This window comes from Pan troglodytes, chromosome 12 (assembly GCF_028858775.2).
Source record: "Pan troglodytes isolate AG18354 chromosome 12, NHGRI_mPanTro3-v2.0_pri, whole genome shotgun sequence".
Lineage (NCBI taxonomy): Eukaryota > Metazoa > Chordata > Mammalia > Primates > Hominidae > Pan > Pan troglodytes.
Window position 1 is genome coordinate 59,447,718 of NC_072410.2, and position 21,444 is coordinate 59,469,161.

General features: G+C 35.1%; 1 protein-coding gene across 21 annotated transcripts in view; it reads left to right on the forward strand.

The window, feature by feature from the left end:
- The window catches only part of WDPCP (WD repeat containing planar cell polarity effector), a 729,520-nt gene that overhangs the window by 560,126 nt on the left and 147,950 nt on the right, over positions 1-21,444 (forward strand). For 18 of the 21 annotated variants that reach the window (XM_054678456.2, XM_063789783.1, XM_001163097.7 and 15 more), the window contains one exon: positions 13,022-13,124. In XM_054678456.2, coding sequence (XP_054534431.1) covers positions 13,022-13,124 — 103 coding nt within the window. The remainder of the gene's footprint in view (positions 1-13,021; positions 13,125-21,444) is intronic. The other 3 variants (XR_010149488.1, XR_010149489.1, XR_010149490.1) reach the window with 1 other exon arrangement.

The window sequence follows — 21,444 nt, forward strand, 5'->3', positions numbered from 1 at the left end:
TCAAAAACATGTAATTCCTACAAGCTTATTCTAACATGAGAATATACGACAAGCCAAGTAAATTCTTAATTTGGTAAAATAAAATATCGATTCTTTCCATATATTTTCACTTTTAAAGTGATGATTCATTGTTGTGACCTAATATAAGAAAGACTGTGGAACATTTATATGAATGTTAACAATTGATTACTAAAATTTTTGTTTCTATTAACGTAACTCTGAGGTAAGTTATTTAACATACTTCCTTATCTTGAAAGTTACATTCATTCTCTTCAAAGCTACAAAATATGGTGCTTCTAAAATACAGCATTAGAAACGATATTTTTCCCCAATTCTTAAAGCTGCTTATTGATCAGATTTGTCCAAAGGAAATGTTATTTTAAAATAAACATAAAGAGGATTGTATCAATATTTTACACATTTATGTGTAGGTGAAATAGCATGAATTTGAATGTGTTGAAGGCAACTTTGACCAGAGATTAAACCTGTAAAGCTGTAGAATATGAATAAAATTTTTCAATTATCAATGGATTTGAACTAATCAAAGCATCATACAGGACAAGAACACAGTAATCATAAATATGTATAAGCTGTTGCATGTCTTTGTTAGTGCTTCCATATCTCATAGAAACCTATCAATCCTAGGAACATTTCACAAATTAGAAAAGGTTATAACAACATCAATATGTTATAGTACTTATAATTATCTGTCAATAACTGATCCAAAGTATGATTTAAGATGAAACTCCATTCAAGATTTTTTTAGCTTTAAATGCTTTTTTTGCTGTAAATTTGCATATTCATTCTGGTAGCACATTCAGAAGTCTTCTGTGAAAGGTAATGAAGTCCCAGGAACAGCAAGTTTTTTATTTAGATCTTACATGTATAGACAGAATATGTGTACATTTTGAAATCTGGATCAAGTCCAGAGACTGTCAGTTTGTCATCTTTTGTTGAGTGGAAGCCAATTTCATTTAATAGTGCTAAATGATGATGCTAATATAAGTCAAATTGGCAAATGATAAATTATAAAATTGTCATTGAGAATGACAGAAACTAAGTGGTATTCATTCTTCTGAATATCTTTCTGAAAACTTGATTCCAAGTTAGTAACACTTTTATAAGTTAACCATCTATCAACTAAGTAACACTGGTTGGGTTGAAGTAAAAGTTAAAAATTGTCAATATGACACTTTTCAAATCTGTTATGTATAATGTCCATTTAGACTTGTGATATGACATTTTAATTTTATAAAGTGACTCCAAAAAGGGGCCAACAAATAAAAAAAAAGACTAAACATCTTACAATGTTTTATTATGGCTCTCTCCAAGATGCATGATTCTTTTATATTTTTAATTGACAGATAACAATTGTGTCTATTTATGGGGTACAATGTGATGTGTGTATATTTGTGGGGTACAATGTGATGTTTTGATCTATGTATACATTGCAGAAAGATTCCCTTGAGCTAATTCACATATCGTTACCTTACCAATTTATTTTTTATGATCATAACATTAAAAATCTTTTTTGAAGGCCAGGAGCAGTGACTTATGCCTGTAATCCCATCACTTTGGGAGGCTACAGTGAGAGGATCACTTGAGCCCAGGAGTTTGAAACCAGCCGGGGCAACATGGCAAATTTGTCTCTACAAAAAAAAATAAAAACAAAAACGAAACAAAACTAGCCAAGTGGGGTGGCATGTGCCTGTAGTCCCACTACTTGGGAGGCTGAGATGGGAGGATCACCTGAGCCCTGGAGGTCAAGGTTGCAGTGAGCCATGGTCGTGCCACTGTACTGCAGCCTGGGTGACAGAGTGAGATCCTGTTTTACAAAATAAAATATAAAGATAAAAAATAAAAATCTATTTTGAAATATACAATACATTGCTATTAATGCTGGTCATCATACAGTGTAAATGATCACTAAACTTATTCCTACGGTCTAACTGAAACTTTGTATGTTTTGATCAGCATCTTCCCTTTCCCCACCACTATCACCTCCAGCCTCTGTCATCACCTTCCTGTTTCTATGAAATCAATTTAAAAAAAATCCATATATAACAAGTGAGATCATACAGTATCTGTCTTTCTGTACCTAGCTTCTTTCACTTAGCATAATGTCCTCTAGTTCCATCCATATTGTCACAAATGAAAAAATTTTCTTATTTTTAAAGGCTATATATATAATATCTCATTGTGTTCATATACCATATTGCCTTTATCCATTCAACCATTGATGGACACTTAGGTTGCTCCATAACTTGGCTATTGTGAAAAATCTTGAAATATATGGGATTACCAACGTCTGCTTGACATATCAATTTCAATTCCTTTGGATATATACCCAGAAGCACAATTGCTAGATCATATGGTATTTTTAGTTTTTTTTAAGAAACCTCCATACTGTTTTCAAAATGGCTGTACTAATTTGCATTCCCAGCAGCAGTATATACAGGTTCCCTTCTCCTCATATCCTCACCAACACTTATTCTTTTTTTCTTTTTTGACATTAGTAGCTATTCTAACAGGCATGAGGTGATATCTCGTTGTGGTTTTAATTTGTGTTTCCTTGGTGATTAGAGATGTTGAGTGTTTTTCATGTATCTGTTGGCATCTACCTCTCTTTTGAGAAATGTCTGCTCAGATACTTTTACCAGCTTTTAACTGAGTTTTCTTCCTATTGAGTTGTTTGAATTCCTTATATATTTTGGATATTGGCCCCTTATCAGATGTATGGTTTGTAAATATTTTCTCCCAATACATGGTTTATCTCTTCACTGTTACTTCTTTCTTTTGCTGTCCATAATCTTTTTCATTCATTGCAGTCTCATTTATCTATTTTTGCTTTTGCTGCTTGTGCTTTTGGAATCCTAGCCAAGAAATCATTGCCCAGGCAAATGTTGAGGAGTTTTTCCCTCCTCCTCAAGTTTCAAGTCTTGTGCTTAACATACTATCTTTTATCCATTTTGAGTTGATTTTTATATGTGGTTTGATGTAAGGGTCCAATTTTATTATTCTGCACATGAATATCCAGTTTTCCCAACACCATTTATTAAATAAATTGGAAAGGACAATAAATTGTTCTTTCCCATTGCATGTTCTTGGCCGCTTTGTTGAAAATCAACTGACCATAAATACTTGGATTTGTATCTGGGCTTTCTATCTTGTACCATTCTTCAGTGTGTCTGTTTTTATGCCAGTACTATGCTGCTTTTGTTTCAATAGCTTTATAATATGTTTTGAAGTTATTGTGTTGCCTCCAGCTTTGTTCCTTTTGTGCAAGATTGTTGGCTCTCTAGGGTATTATCTGGTTCCATATTAATTTTAGGACTGTTTTTTCTATTTTGCTAAAAAAAATGACATTGGAATTTTGATAGGAATTGCAATGAATTAGTACATTACTTTGGGTAGTATGAACATTTTAACACTACTGTTTCTACTAATCCATGAATATGGGATATCTTTCCATTTATTTATTTTTTAATTTTATTGATTGATTGGTTGATTGAGACAGAGTCTCACTCTGTTGCCCAGGCTAGAGTGCAGTGGAGTGATCTTGACTGATGGCAGCCTCCACCCCCCGAGTTCAAATGATTCTCCTGCCTCAGCCTCCTGAGTAGCTGGGATTACAGGCGCCTGCCACCGCACCCAGCTAATTTTTGTATTTTTAGTAGAGATGGGGTTTCACCATCTTGGCCAGGTTGGTCTTGAACTCCTGACCTCGTGATCCACCCGCCTCAGCGTCCCAAAGTGCTGGGATTACAGGCGTGAGCCACCATGCCCAGCCGATATCTTTCCATTTATTTGTGTCTTCTTTAATTTCTTTCATCAATGTTTTACAGTTTTCAGTGTATAGGTTTTTCATCTGTTTGGTTAAATTTGCTCCTATGTATTTTCTTTTTTGGTGCTAGTATAAATGGAATTGTTTTCTTAATTTTTTTTTGGATAAGTTTTTGTATGTTGATTTTATAACCTGCAACTTTACTGATTTTATAAGCTGCAAAATCAACCAAATTTGGTTTTGCAACTTGCAAATTTATCATTTCGAACAATTTTTTGTTTTTTCTGTATGTAAGATTGTGTCATCAACAAACAGAATTTCACACCTTCCTTTCCTATAAGGATACTTTTTATTTCTTTTCCATGTATAATTGCACTGGCTAGGATTTCCAGTGCTGTGTTGAATAGAAGTGATAAGAGTAGGTATCCTTGTCTTATTTCTGATCTTAGAGGAAAAACTTTCAACTTTTCACAAATGAGTATGACATTAGCTGTGGGCTTATCATATATGGCCTTTATTGTGTTGAGGTATATTCCTTCCATATTTTTTTGAGTTTTTATCATGACCAGATGTTGAATTTTGTCAGGTGCTTTTTCTGCATCTATTGAGATGGTCATGCAGTTTTTGTCCTTCATCTTGTTAATACACTGTATCACACTTATTGATTTATATATGTTGAACCATACTTGTGTTTCTGGGATAAATACCACTTCATCATGGTGAATGATCTTTTTTAATGTGCCACTGAATTTGGTTTGATAGTATTTTGTTGAGGATTTTTGCATCTATGTTCATCAGGGACACTGGGCTGTAATTTTCTTTTATTGTAATGTCTTTGTCTGGCTTTGGTATCAGGGTAATGCTGGCCTCATAGTGAGTTTGGAAGTACGTCCTCTTCAGTTTGTTGGAAGGGCTTGAGAAGGATTGGTTTTACTTTTTCTTTCATTGTTTGGTATAATTCAGCAGTGAAACCATCAGATCCTGGGCTTTCCTTTTTGATTATTTATTCAGTCTCCTTTCTCATTATTGGTCTGTTCAGGTTTTCTATTTCTTTCTTTCCTGACTTAGTAGACTGCACGTTTCTTGGAGCTCATTCATTTCTTCTAGGTTATCCAAGTTGTTGGTATACAGCTGTTCATAGTAGTAGTAGTATGTTGTGATTCTTTGTATTTCTGTGGTATACAGTTATAATGTCTCCTCTTTCATTTCTGATTTTATTTGAATCTTCTCTTTTTTCTTTGTTAGTTTACCAAAAGGTTAGTCAGTTTTGTTTATCTTTTCAAAAACCAACTTTTAGTTTTCTTGATCTCTTCTGTTATTTTTCTAGTATCTGTTTTGTTTCCTTTTTCTCTATTATTTCCTTCCAAGTTTGGGCTTATTCTTCTTTTTCTGGTTCCTTGAGGTGTAATGTTAGATTGTTTATTTGAGATATTCTTTTCTGAAGTAGGCACTTTTTACCATATACTCTCTTAGGACTACTTTTGCTGCATCTTATACGTTTTGGTATATTGTGTTTTCATTTTTGTTTGTCACAAGGTATTTGTAAATTTCATCTTTGGCCAATTGGTTGTTCAGAAAGATGCTTCATTTATACATGTTTGTGAGTTTTCCAAGATTGTTCCTGTTACTGATTTATAGTTTCATGCCATCGTGGTCAGAAAATATATGATTTCAGTCTTCCTAAATTTGTTAAGACTTGTTTTGTGGCCCAGCATATCATATGTTCTGAAGAATGTTCAATGTACTCTTGAAAAGAATTTATATTCTGTTTCTGTTGGATGCTGATGCTGTAAAATATCTGTTAGGTCCATTTTTTAAATTGTAGTTTAAATTGATGTCTCCTCATTGATTTTCTCTTTAGATGATCCAGTGTTGAAAGTGGGGGTAATGAAGTCTACTACTATTATTGTATTGCAATCTCTCTCCCCTTCAAACTTATTAATATTTGCTTTATATATTCATGGGCTCCAATGTTTAATGCAAATATATTTACCATTGTTATAACTTCTTGATGAACTGAACCCTTTATCACTATAAGATGACCTTCTTTTTCTCTTTTCATAGTGGGGTTTCACCATGTTAGCCAGGATGGTCTCGATCTCCTGACCTTGTGATCCACCCGCCTCGGCCTCCCAAAGTGCTGGGATTACAGGCATGAGCCACCGCACCCAGCCTTTTTACTAAAAGTATATCTTGTCTGATGGAAGTATAGCTATCTCCAATCTTTCCGTTTCTATTTGAATGGAATATCTTTTTCCCATCCATTTACTTTCAGTCTGTGTGTCCTCAGAGGTGAAGTGAGCCTCTTGTACACAGCATGTAGTTGCGTCTTCCAGACAAGTGATTCTAAACAAGTAGCATATAGTAACATAGTCCACTAGTCTGTTATAACCATGATAGCTAGGCATCTGGCCGGGGGTACATCCATGTTTTACAGGGCCTGAAGCTGATATAATTTGAGGAATTTTTTTTTTAAGAAAAAGGATTTACATTTTCAGATACAAAATTAGATACCAGAAAGGACTTCTACAAGTAAGAGGTAATGAAGCTTAAGCTTCATTAGCTTCATGGAAAATTCATCTCTGTATCTGGCACATAGTAAACATTGCATAGTTATTTGCAGAATGATTTTTGATTAGCTAATATCTGTTGATTAAAACTAATGTTACAATGAGTATGACTACCCCGCTGGTGGCCGCTTGTTTGCAATTTCTTCAGTATATTTAGACTTAACAGTACCTTAGCATTAGTCTCAATGAGCTTTACTCCATGTCCATTATTCCTGTATGTGCTAGCCTACTCAGGTAAAGGACATAAAAATGAAATATACAGCCAAGTGGGTTTTATTTTCTTGATTCATTTAGACTATGACCATTTCCCAGACATTTGTTGTCTTAATCCGTTTTCTGCTGCTACAACAGCATACCACAGACTGGGTAATTTATAAAGAAAACAGATTAACTGGCACAAGACAGGGATGCCCTCTCTCACCGCTCCTATTCAACATAGTGTTGGAAGTTCTGGCCAGGGCAATCAGGCAGGAGAAGGAAATAAAGGGTATTCAATTAGGAAAAGAGGAAGTCAAATTGTCCCTGTTTGCAGACGACATGATTGTTTATCTAGAAAACCCCATCGTCTCAGCCCAAAATCTCCTTAAGCTGATAAGCAACTTCAGCAAAGTCTTAGGATACAAAATCAGTGTACAAAAATCACAAGCATTCTTATACACCAACAACAGACAAACAGAGAGCCAAATCATGAGTGAACTCCCATTCACAATTGCTTCAAAGAGAATAAAATACCTAGGAATCCAACTTACAAGGGATGTGAAGCACCTCTTCAAGGAGAACTACAAACCACTGCTCAAGGAAATAAAAGAGGATACAAACAAATGGAAGAACATTCCTTGCTCATGGGTAGGAAGAATCAATATCGTGAAAATGGCCATACTGCCCAAGGTAATTTACAGATTCAATGCCATCCCCATCAAGCTACCAATGACTTTCTTCACAGAATTGGAAAAAACTACTTTAAAGTTCATATGGAACCAAAAGAGAGCCCGCATCGCCAAGTCAATCCTAAGCCAAAAGAACAAAGCTGGAGGCATCACACTACCTGACTTCAAACTATACTACAAGGCTACAGTAACCAAAACAGCATGGTACTGGTACCAAAACAGAAATATAGATCAATGGAACAGAACAGAGCCCTCAGAAATAACGCCGCTTACCTACAACTATCTGATCTTTGACAAACCTGAGAAAAACAAGCAATGGGGAAAGGATTCCCTATTTAATAAATGGTGCTGGGAAAACTGGCTAGCCATATGTAGAAAGCTGAAACTGGATCCCTTCCTTACACCTTATACAAAAATCAATTCAAGATGGATTAAAGATTTAAACGTTAGACCTAAAACCATAAAAACCCTAGAAGAAAACCTAGGCATTACCATTCAGGACATAGGCATGGGCAAGGACTTCATGTCCAAAACACCAAAAGCAATGGCAACAAAAGCCAAAATTGACAAATGGGATCTAATTAAACTAAAGAGCTTCTGCACAGCAAAAGAAACTACCATCAGAGTGAACAGGCAACCTACAAAATGGGAGAAAATTTTCGCAACCTACTCATCTGACAAAGGGCTAATATCCAGAATCTACAGTGAACTCAAACAAATTTACAAGAAAAAAACAAACAACCCCATCAAAAAGTGGGCAAAGGACATGAACAGGCACTTCTCAAAAGAAGACATTTATGCAGCCAAAAAACACATGAAAAAATGCTCATCATCACTGGCCATCAGAGAAATGCAAATCAAAACCACTATGAGATATCATCTCACACCAGTTAGAATGGCAATCATTCAAAAGTCAGGAAACAACAGGTGCTGGAGAGGATGTGGAGAAATAGGAACACTTTTACACTGTTGGTGGGACTGTAAACTAGTTCAACCATTGTGGAAGTCAGTGTGGCGATTCCTCAGGGATCTAGAACTAGAAATACCATTTGACCCAGCCATCCCATTACTGGGTATGTACCCAAATGACTATAAATCATGCTGCTATAAAGACACATGCACACGTATGTTTATTGCGGCATTATTCACAATAGCAAAGACTTGGAACCAACCCAAATGTCCAACAATGATAGACTGGATTAAGAAAATGTGGCACATATACACCATGGAATACTATGCAGCCATAAAAAATGATGAGTTCATATCCTTTGTAGGGACATGGATGAAATTGGAAACCATCATTCTCAGTAAACTATCGCAAGAACAAAAAACCAAACACCACATATTCTCACTCATAGGTGGGAATTGAACAATGAGATCACATGGACACAGGAAGGGGAATATCATACTCTGGGGACTGTGGTGGGGAGGGGGGAGGGGGGAGGGATAGCATTGGGAGATATACCTAATGCTGGATGACGAGTTAGTGGGTGCAGCGCACCAGCATGGCACACGTATACATATGTAACTAACCTGCACAATGTGCACATGTACCCTAAAACTTAAAGTATAATAAAAAGAAAATTAAAAAAAAAAAAAAAAAAAAAGAAAACAGATTTATTCAGTTAACAGCTCTAGAGGCTGGGAAGTCCGAGAGCATGCTGCTGGGATCTGGTAAGAGTGATCCCATGGTGAAGGGTGGATGGCAGAGTAAACACATGAGACAGAGAAAGGAAATTGGGCCAAATTCACTTTTACAACAAACCCATTTTTTTGATAACTAACCCACTCCTGTGATAACAGCATTAATTTGTTCATGATGGCAGAGACCTCATGACCTAATCCTCTCTTAAGGGCCCCACCTTCCAATACCATTGCATTGGCAATTAAGTTTCAACATGTGTTTTGGTGGGACATTCATATCATAGCATTTAATTGTGTAAATCAAACATTTAAACTAAATTCCTAGGCTAAATCTATCAAAAATTATTAAATGAAGTCAGAAGATAGCCACTTGAGAGCTGATATAGATACTAGATATGTCTTTCACCAGATCCTAAAGCTTAATTAACTCTGTCAGACCTCAGGGGCATGGAATTATAGAGATATACTCTTGAATGCATTTTGCTTAAGTCCACATTCAAATATATGAATAATGAGGAGGTCCACAAGTGAATCAGCAAATAAATGGACTGCATAGTATGTTTCCAAACAGATTATGAAATTAAGACTTTCATGGGAGAGATATAATATCAACTTAAGAACTATTAATGTTTGCCCTCTTAGCCAGTACCTGTAGTCCCACCTACTCAGGAGACTGAAGCAGAAGGTTCACTTGAGCCCAGGAGTTTGAATCTAGCCTGGGCAGAGTAAAACATGATCTTTTTTATTTTTATGTTTTAATTTGCCCTCTTCAAATCGACGACCCCAATTCCCTAGAACTTTTTTTAAAATACAGGGGAGAAATCAGAGAATTAAGGAAGAATGCAAAAATAGGAGACAGAAAATGTTCCAGAAATCATTTGTTGACCACAGATCTTATAGCCCACACTTACATCTAAACATAAAGTACTCATAATAGTACCACAAATAGAACCATCTATATATGGGTATGTTTCTTGTTTCTTTTCTTTTCTTTTTTTTTTTTTTTGGCTTATATGGTTGTATATCAGTGTTCTATAGTTTTAAAATTAACTAGAATAAGTTTTAGATATTCTTGACCATTTGTTTTGACCTATTAATTTTAAGATCAGTTTATCAAGTTGAGGGGATTTTGATTAGAGCTCCACTGAGTTTTACAGAATATATGGGGTCAGAATTGAAATCTTCATAAATGTATGGTCTTCCTAGATATAAACATGTGTATGTCTGTATTTTAATCAGATGTTCATTTATGTTCTTTAGTAATGGTTGGTAATGTCTTCTCAAATGTATTGCATATTTTTTGCTTTCAATAATAAATACAAAGTTTATCAAAGAACAGAAAACAGGGAAAGCCACCTAACTCATTTTATAAGGCCAGTGTAATGTTGATACCAGTCAAGGGCAGTCCAAGTAAACAAAGTCACAGACTATTCTTAAGAGCATAGATGTAAAAATCTTAAATATTAGCAAAGTTGAAAAAAGTATATATTTTCAACTTACCAAATTCTTCTCTGAATATAAGGATCTATTATGAAAGTATCATGCTATTCTTGGATTAAAAATTAAAAACCACATGATTATTTTGATTGTACATTTTAGTTGCCCCCAGTTTTTCACTGTTATAAACAATGCTTTAATTACCAGTCTTGGACACTGTCCCATCATTTCCTTAGGGAGATTTACCAAAAGTATATTTTAAATTATGATATATTGTTAAAATACAGGGCCAGCAAACCTTCTCTACAAAGGGCCAGATAGCAAATATTAGAGATTTGTGAGCCAAGAGGCAAAACTGAAGTTATCATGTAGGTACTTATATAACAAGACAGAAAATTTCCATAAATCTTTATTGATGAAATTAAAAGAGGACAATTTTTGTGATATAGCTCTATATATGTGAAGAATGGAATCCTTTTCAGAGGAGGTAACATTTCACTTAATTGGGTTTGAAAGCTGGTGTTTCCTATCATCAAAATCTTTAGCTGACGTTCATCTGTTAATGCTTATCTACAATGAGATTTTACATATTTCACCTTTGAAAATGTCTTTCCACATATATAAGTACTGCCAAATACTGATATCAATCCATGAGTATATGCTTTTAATTGAGTATATTCAACAGACTGGCAGGCATTTTTAGAATTCTATTAGCTAAAAGGCTAGAATGCCTTTTAGCATGTCATTACATTGCAAATCACTTCCAATTAAAGTTCCTCAATTGCACAGTTAAATGGATTTTGGAATATGTAAATTTCCTTTGCACTTGCATCAAGGTCTGAAAAACACTGCTGTAGTTTGAAATCAGAAAATATATTGCTGAAAATTTGTGTAGGAATGGAGATTAAAAAAAAAAAAAACAGAAAAAAAAAAACCTTTCGACAGTGCAGGAAGTATGTGATGCAGCCTGACATTACTTGCAATTCAAACAATGTTCTCGTTGAAATGAAATGACTTTATCACAGTATGTTTCACATATAAGCACTGTTTTACATTGTAGCTTTAGCTTGAAACCTTTTCAAATCTGCAGCAAAAGCTAATTTCAAAGCCACTCAGCATTCAATAGCAGTGATTGAGCACAGTTCTTCCAACCATTAAAAATGTAAAAACCATTCTTAACTTGAGGACTGTATCAAAAGCAGGCTAGATTTGGCCCATGGGCCATAGCTTACTGATCCTTGGCTCTATAAAGTCTTTACCGGCCGGGTGCTGGTGGCTCACGCCTGTAATCCCAGCACTTTTGGAGGCCGAGGCGGGCAGATCACAAGGTCAGGAGTTCGAGACTAGCCTGATCATCATGTTGAAACCCCGTCTCTACTAAAAATACAAAAGCTAGCCAGGCGTGGTGGTGCGTGCCTGTAATCCCGGCTACTCAAGAGGCAGAGGCAAGAGAATCACTTGAACTGAAGAGGCAGAGGTTTCAGTGAGCTGAGATCATGCCACTGCACTCCAGCCTGGCAACAGAGTGAGACTCTGTCTCAAAAAATAAATTAATAAATAAAGTCTTAACCAATTATATTCCCAGTAAATGTTACATGCCTGTTTTCCCAAAACTTTGCAACCTGTAATTATTATTTACTTTTAAAGATTTATCCAATTTGAAATTACATTTTTCAGCTTGCATTTATTTGCAGAAGGTCACATATCTTTTAATGATAAGCCATTTATATTTATTTCTTCACTGTAAACTGGTTGTTCATATTCTTTTCCCATTTTTATTTCAATAAAATTTTCATTCCAACAATCATTCCGCGTAGCAAAAAGAGATCTAAATCCTTTTTAGTGGCTCCACTTGTTCAGTATTATTTTTCACTGCTTTCTCCCACACATCCAACACTCCTTCCATATCGAAAGATCTGCCATTGTCAGAGAGAGTTGTGTTTTCTCAAGCTTCTCTGCATATCTGCACCAGATGTCATTCATTCCCTGTCAGTCACCTTTTCTCCATTTTCCCCCTCTTATAGTAACTCTTATTCACCCTTCAAGACTACCATCAGAGATCAGTTCCTCCTCTTTGGCTCCACAGCACTCTGCACATATGTGCTATAAAATCTATCATACTTTTTTGTAATTAACTATTGGTTTACAGTGGTCTCTCTCCCCACTGGGCATACAGCTTTCTGAGATATGGTATTATAATTGATCGCCATACTCCAAAACAGTGCCCAGCAATTAGTCGGTACTAATTATTTGAGTTCAAAATACTAGTAATATTAATAATAACAAATATATGCCATATGCAGCAACAAATCTGTTTAGTATCCCTTGTATCGTGCTTAGCGTAATATACAATTAAAATTTGAAGACACACTCTTGGATATTAATGTCTTACCAAAGAAAAATAGCAATTAACATTTTTATTCCCTGACAAAACTATGTCAAACACTTTATTAAAAACTTGTATTTTCCCTCACAGCTTAAAATAATTTATTTAAATACTTGCCTTTAGTTATAGCTGTGATCTCCAATTCAGAAAAATTTGCTTATACTAGAAAACTAAGAAACTTAAAATACAGAAAAGAATATTTACAAACTGTTTCTATTTTGTAATCTGGACAATAAGTTTCCTTCAAAATCCTCCTTGTAACTTGGGCAAGGTTCATTTTGAATCAATCTTTTATTTTGCTTTATTTCCTCAGGATATTCATTACCTTGCACTAGATAAAGGTGAATTGGCACTAGCTGAAGTGGCAAGAAAAAGAGCTAGTGACATTGATGCAGAATCAATAACCTCTGGGGTTGGTAAGAATTAACGCTGTTTTTAAGTGCTTTTTATTTTAATCAATAGTTAGTATCATTTCTATTTATGTTTGGAGGACATGGATGGTTAATTTGAATTACTTTGTTTGTAAAGACAGTGCCTTATAAAAAGAAGAATCAAGCTTTGACAAACAGCACAATGTTGATACACAAGTTGGAATTGTGTTTATGTGAAAATTTCTAATCAGTGATTACTATAGTCATCATTTAGCAAAAAGTCAAAAGGATATTCTTTTCATAAGATTTTGGGAGAAAGAGCTTAGTATTATCATAGTGCTGTTACTAAAATTAACCAACACAGAAATTTATATAATCCTTTATTTATACACAGACATGTCATTTCTCAAAAGAATTCTCTCCTATATCAGGCAAAGTATTTCATATGAGATTTTGGGTTTGATGGGTGATTGTTTTTGTTTAGAAGCTGCTAGAATCATTTTAAACCATAGTATTCTGAAGAAGACAGATCAGAAGCCTTAGAATGAATTTGAAAGTCCATTTAAATTTTATAACATAAAAAATGAAAGTTTATAAAAAGTATTGTAATATCAACGCTAACATCTTTTTTTAAAACTCAGTTTATCTAATGCTGCTAAATTGAGCAATATTGATACTTACAAATCCAATTCCTTTTCTTCCTGAGTATTTATTATTCCTAAAGTAGGCAAAGAACCCTCAGGATTGTACTAGAATTCATTTTTCTGTGGAACTCCTCTGAAACAAATAAGTTTTAAAGCGATTTCCACTTTGTAAGTGCTTGAAAAATCTTATACAAGCCTTTCCATTGACAGATCTTGTGCTTTGTTTTTGTAATGCTGCTTGCAGCCAAAGGGACCAATTGTCAGCTTCTCTCTGATGCCACCACATAGATCTAATCTTCAAGGTGGTACTGAAGGACTCAAAGCCATTCCAGCAGGGTAGCTCTAAACCTGAATACCAGGGCTGACAGGTACTAGCAAGATAATCCCATTCTCCTTCCCCCATCCTGAAAGAGTTCCAGATTGATTAGACCACTTTCATATCTCTGTTTCTAATGGATAGGGAATACTCACTATTAATGCAGTATTGGATAAGAATAACTGTAATTGACCTATCACTATATCTTGTTACTTTCTAGGGAGGGATATTAATGTGTGTACTACTACTAATAATAGCACCTAATATTTATTGAATGTTAAGTTACAGATAACTAATTTTCACCACAACTCTGTGAAGTAAGTACAATTTATATTTGCTATGAGAAGTCACTTCTAACTAAATGATGAAAGCATACCATGTTTATAGGAATGATGACGTTATATGATGGGGAAATATCCTCCATCCCTATCCCTCTAGCCATTTAGGAAAACAAAGCAGGAAGTTAAGTCCTAGCCAATTTTCTGGGAATTTTCCTTAGTTGTCCTGTACCCTGCCTTTTATTCCAGGGTATCAGATATAATGAGGGCCATCTTTGCATTTTAAAGCTATTTAAAACTAGTAAGAGTGAAAGAGAATGTGAAGAGATTATCACAAAATTTCAGCAAAATGAAGAAACTCCCCAGTTCACCAAAATGCATCTCATTTCCTGTGTATTCTCTGATGAGGTTACTGTGGCCAGCGGATAATTCCTAGCCAGAAAGCTTAGTGTACCCACTTTGAGCCCTGCGTCATTTCTAGCAAATATATTTTCACTGATACCCTGTGACTTCCCTTTTCTCAGCCTTGTCTCAGGCCTCAGCCTTTGACCTAGATTACTATGTTTTGACAAAGATACTATTAAATAACATCAGTAACTTTCAAGAGGTTGCCCTATTACATGAATGTTCTACTCTAGTTTTGCTGCAGAAAACTGGGTGATTCTCACTCATAATTCCGAATGGAATTAACAAAGAATTTCTTGTTTCCTCATCATGGTCTCTACCTAGTTCTTTTTTGCAGCCCACATCATGCTGGGGAAAGCTAATTTTCTTTCAAATTCCCTCAATTTAATTCAATTATTCTCTTAAACTTATCCCAAAGCTGAAAGTTATTAAATTTTTGGCTTTCAAAGTGGTTCTTTGATGCAAGCAAGGAGCCAAATTATGTGAGATAGCAAAAGAGTAGTTCCATTTACATGGGAAAGTCTGTAAAAAAGCATCAGACATAAATACTGTCACCATAGTTAAAAGCAAGAGGCGCCAAAGGAAAAGCTGGATGATGATAATCTGAACAATTTGGTAATTTTTAAAACTTTTTATTGAAGTCTAACATGCATACAGAAAAGTGCACAAAACATAAGCATGTGACAATGAATTTCACAAAGTGAACACATCCTTGTAAACAGTATCCTGACCAAGTAACATATGTTACCAGGACCCCAGAAGCCTTCCTATACCCACTTCGAGATGCTATAATCTCAGCCCAACTGTCCAGATTTGTAACATTATAGACTAATTTTGCCTTTTTTCAAACTTAAATGGATTCATACCTATATTCTTTTGTATTTGGCTCCTTTTATTCAACATTATGAATCTGAGAATCTTTCATATGTTGCATATAGTTATAATTCTTCCACTCTTCTTGCTGTATAACAATATTCCAATGCATGAATGTACTTCAATTTATTCTACTTTAGATGGATATTTGGGTTGTTTCAAGTTTGGGGCTAATGTGAATAGTGTTGCTATGAACATTCTTGTGTATGTCTTTTAATGGACATAGGTAGGCAGATCTGTTTGACTGTGCTTAGAAGTTGAATTCCTGTGACGTAGGATATGCAGCCTTAGTAGCTACTTCCAGTTTTCCAAAGTAGTTGTTAACAATTTCCCTTCTCACCAGCAGTATGTAAGAGTTCCAGTTTTGGCCATCCTCAATGATGCTTGATATTGTCTCTCTTTTTCATTTTAGCCATTCCGGTGGAAAAGGTATTGTAATTTTGTATATGTGACAGTATAATATATAGGCTGTTTCTGGACCATGTTCTATTTTATTACTCTGTTTGTCTATACTTGCACAAATATCTCACTGCTTTAAGCAACTCTGGCTGTCAATGTTATTATTTAGTAGTGAAAATTGCCCAGCTTTGTTCTTTAAGATAGACTTGGCTATCCTTCCATATAAATCTCAAAATCAGCTTATACCCTGACTCACTCAAGGAAAAAAAAGAAACAAAAACAGTGGGGGCTGAAATTCTGGTTAGAATCTCATTTAATTCATAGATACATTTGGGCTGAATTTATTTCTTTATAATATTGTTTTCCAATCCATGAATATGATCTATCCCTCCATTTATTTAGGTCTTCTCTATTTCTTATGAAAAATGTTTTGTAGTTTTCATAGTAGTGGTCTTCCACATCTTCCTTTAGATTTAAGTATTTCTTTTTCTCCTTTGTATGTGGTAATCTTATTTTTAAATTTCATTTTCTGTTTTATTTCTGGTATATATACAATTGACTGTTGTATATATTGACCTTATATCTAGCAATAAGTGATAAATTTGCTTATTAATGCCAACAGTTAGTAAATTCTTTTGAATTTTCTGCATCCACATCATGTCGTCTGGAAATGTGTTCGTCTCTTTGCATTGCTATAAAGGAATACCTGAGACTGAGTAATTTATAAAGAAAAAAGGTTTATTTTGGTTCAAGGTTCTTCAGGCTATATGAGAAGTATGGTGCTGGCATCTGCACCTGGTGAGGCCTCAGGAAGCTTCAAATCATGGTAGAAGGTAAAGGGGGAGATGCCATATCACATGGTAAGAGAGGAAGAAACAGAGAGAGGAGGAGGACCCAGGCTCCTGTAAACAACTAGCTCTCATGTGAACTAACAGAGCAAGAACTCAGTTCTTACCATGGGGAGGGCACCAAGCCATGTAAGAGGGATCTGCCTTCATGACCCAAACACCTCCCATGAGGCCCTACCTCCAACATGGGGGATTACATTTCAATATGAGAGTTGGAGGGGACAAACATCCAAACCATATCAGCAAATAAGGACATTTTAATTCCTTCCTTTCTAGTTCTTATGCTTTTTACTTCTCTTTCCTTATTATTGCACTGACTAGAAGCTCTAGTATAAAGATAAGTAGAAGTTGTGACCGGCATTATTTTCTATTTCTTGATTCTTAGGGAAAGCTTTCAATAATTCACCAGTTAGCATAAAGTTTTCCCCAGGTTTTTAATAAACCTTTTATTCATATTAATAAAGTTCCCTTCAGTAACTAGTTTGCTAAGAGTTTCTATCATGAATAGGTATTGAATTTTATCGAATACTTCTCCTGTGCCTATCAAGATTATCATGATCTTTCTCCTTTGTTCTATTAATATCGTGAATTGCATTGATTTTCAAATGGCAAACTAACCTTACGTTCCAGAATAAATACTTCTTAATTGTGATGATGTATTTTTACATATTCCTGCATTTCATTTACTATTTTTAAATGTTGGCATTTACATTCATGAGGGATCAGACTTACAGACTCATGGTTTTGCTTCAATATCTCTGCCTAGTTTTGATATCTAGATTATTTTGACCTAATGCCTAAATGTCAAACATTCTAGAAAGGATACATTTGAACATGTAATAGTACTTTATGATCCAGCTCTTTATATATGGCATATGTAACACTTCCTACAACTTAAAAATTTTACATTAATCTTGACTGTATTAATGTGAATATTTTGGTTGTAACATTGTATTAAATTTTTGTAAAATATTATCATTGGAAGAAACTGGATAAAAGAGACATGGGACTTCTCCATTATTTCTTAGAACTGCATATTAATATATAATTATCTTTAAAAGTTTAATTTTTAAAGTTTATATTAATATAGTGTCCTATGTTAAGTACTGTGACAAACATTACCTTATTTGGTCCTCCCAAATTATCTCTAAAGGAGAAACTACTGTATTGGTGAATTTTTTAGAAGTTTTTTTCTTTAATAATTTCAACTTTTATTTTAGATTCAGGGGGCATATGTGCAGGTTTGTTACATGGGTATATTGCATGATGCTAAGATTTGGGGTATGAATGATCCCCATCACCCAGGTAGTAAGCAATAGTACCCAAGAAGTAGTTTTTCAGCCCTTGCTCCTTGCCCTTCTATTAGTCCCCAGTGTTTATTATTCCCATCTGTATGTCCATGTGTACCTAACGCTTTACTCCCACTTACATATGAGAATATGTGGTATTTGGTTTTCTATTACTGAGTTAATTCACTTACAATAATGGCTTCCAGCTACAACTATGTTGCTGCAAAGGATGTTATTTCAGTCTTTTTTATGGCTGTATAGTTTTCCATGGTGTATATATACTACATTTTCTTTATTCAATCCATCATTGATGGGTTCCTAGGTTGACTCCATGTCTTTGCTATTGTGAGTAGTGCTGTGATGAACATACAAGTGCATGTGTCTTTTTGGCAAAACAATTTATTTTCCTTTGGGTATATACCCAGGAATGGGATCAACGGGTTGAATGATAGTTCTCAGTTTTTGAGAAATCTCCAGACTGTTTTCCACAGTGGCTGAATTAATTTACATTCCCACCAGCAGTGTATAAGCATTCCCTTTTCTCCACAACCTCACAGCATATGTTATTTTCTGACTTTTTAACAAAAGCCATTCTGACTGGTGTGAGATGGTATCTCATTGTGGTTTTGATCTGCATCGCTTTGATTAGTGACATTGAGCATTTTTTCATGTTTGTTGACTGCTTGTATGTCTGCTTTTGAGTAATGATTGTTCATGTCATTTGCATGCTTTTTAATGGACTTATTTGTTTTTATCTTGTTGATTTCAAGTTCTTCATAGATTCTGCTTATTAGTCCTTTGTTAAATGCATAGCATAGTTTGCAAATATTTTCTCTCATTCTGTAGGCTGTCTGTTTACTTTGTTGATAGTTTTTTTGATGTGCAGAAGCTCTTTGGTTTAATTGGGCCCCACTTGTCAATTTTTGTTATTGTTGCATTTATTTTTGAGGACTTACTTAATCATAAATTTTTTACCCAGGCCAATGTCCAGAAGGACATTTCCTAGGTTTTCTTCTAGGATTCTTATATGGTATGAGGTCATACATTTAATTATTTAATTAATCTTAAGTTAATTTTTGTATATGGTGAAAAGATATGGCTAGCAAGCTATTCCAGAACCATTTATTGGATAGGGAGTCCTTTCCCAACTTCTTTTCTTGACTGTTGAAGATCAGATGCCTGTAGATGTGTGGCTTTATTTCAGTGTTCTCTATTTTGTTACATTGGTCTCTGTGTCTGTTTTTGTACTACTACTATGTTGTTTTGGTTACTGCAGACTTGTAGTATAGTTTAAAGTTGGGTAATGGTGATCCCTCCAGCTCTGTTCTTCATGCTTAGGATTGCTTTGGTTATCTGGGCTCTTTTTTGGTTCCATATGAATTTTAGAATGGTTTTTGTTCTATTTCTATGAAAAATGACCTTGGTAGTTTGATAGATACAGAGTTGAATCCATAGATTGCTTTGGGCAGTATGGACATTTTAATGATATTGATTTTTCCAATCCAGGCACGTGGAAGTTTTTCCATTTGTTGGTGTCGTCTGTGATTTCTTTCAGCGGTATTTTGTAGTTCATTCACTTCCTTGGTTAGGTGTATTCCTGTGTATTTTATTTTGTTTGTGTATTGATATTGTAAGTGGGATTATGTTCTTGACTTGGCTCTCAGCTTGAATGTTATTAGTATACAGAAATGGCACTGATTTTTCTGTTGATTTTTGTATCCAAAACTTTACAGAAGTCATTTATCAGGTCTAGGAGTCTTCTGGTGAAGTCCTTAGGGTTTTCTGTGTACAGAATCATATCATCAGCAAAGAGAGATAATCTTTTCCTATTTGGATGCCTTTCATTTCTTTCTCTTCTCCTGATTTCTCTGGCTAGGACTTCCAGTACTTTTTTGAACAGGAATGATGAGTGTGGGCATCTTTGTCTTATTCCTGTTCTTAAGGGGAATGCTTCCAGCTTTTGCCATTTAGTATGATGTTGGCTATGGGTTTGTCATAGATGGCTCTTACTTTGAGGTCTGTTCCTTCTATGCCTAGCTTGTTGAGGGTTTTTTATCAAGGAGGATGTTGGATTTTATCAAAGGTTTTTTCCATGTGTATTGAGATAATCATATGGTTTTTGTTTTTAATTCTGTTCATGTGGTGAATCACGCTTATTGATCTGCATATGTTGAACCAACCTTGCATCCCAAGGGTAAAGCCTGCTTGATCATGGTGAATTAACTTTTTGATTTGCTGCTGGATTCAATGTGTTAGAATTTTGTTGAGGATTTTTGCATTTATGTTCATCAGGCATATTGGCCTGTGGTTTTCTTTTTTCATTGTGTCTTTGCCAGGTTTTGGTATCAGAGTGGTTCTGGCTTCATAGAATGAGTTATGAAGGAGTTCCCTCCTACCTGATTTTTGGAATAGTTTCAGTAGGACTGGTACAAGTTCTTCTTTATACATCTAGTATAATTCAGCTGCAAATCCATCTGGTCCGGGGCTTTTTAAAAATTGATAGGCTTTCTGGCTAGGCACGGTGGCTCATGCCTGTAATCCCAGCACTTTGGGAGGCCGAGGCGGGCAGATCATGAGGTCAGGAGATCGAGACCATCCTGGCTAACACGGTGAAACCCCGTCTCTACTAAAAATACAAAAAATTAGCCAGGCATGATGGTGAGTGACTGTAGTCCCAGCTACCTGGGAGGCTGAGGCAGGAGAATGGCGTGAACCCAGGAGGCGGAGATTGCAGTGAGCCGAGATCATGCCACTGCACTCCAGCCTCGACGACAGAGCGAGACTCTGTCTCAAAAAAAAAAAAAAAAAAAGGTAGGCTTTTTATTATTGATTGAATTTCATAACTTGTTTATTGTTCTGTTCAGGGTTTCACTTTCTTTCTGGCTCAATCTTGGGAGGTTGTGTGTTTCCAGGAATTTATCTATTTCCTCTACATTTTCTAGTTCATGTGCATTCAGATGTTTGTATTAGTTTCTAAGGATCTTTTGTATATCTGTGGGATCACTGATAATATTACCTTTGTCATTTCTGATTGTGCTTATTTAGATCATCCTTTTTTCCTTTGTTATCAAATGAGTGGTCTATCATACCTGTTTATCCTTTCAAAGTATAAACTTTTGGTGTCGTTCATTCTTTGTATGGATTTTTGGATCTCAAGTTCGTTTAGTTCTGCTCTGATATTAGTTACTTCATTTCTTCTGCTATCTTTGGGGTTAGTTTATTCTTGTTTTTCTAGTTCCTCTAGGTGTGATGTTAGATTGTTAATCTGAGATCTTTCTAACTTTTTGGTGCAGGCATTTAGTTCTATAAACTT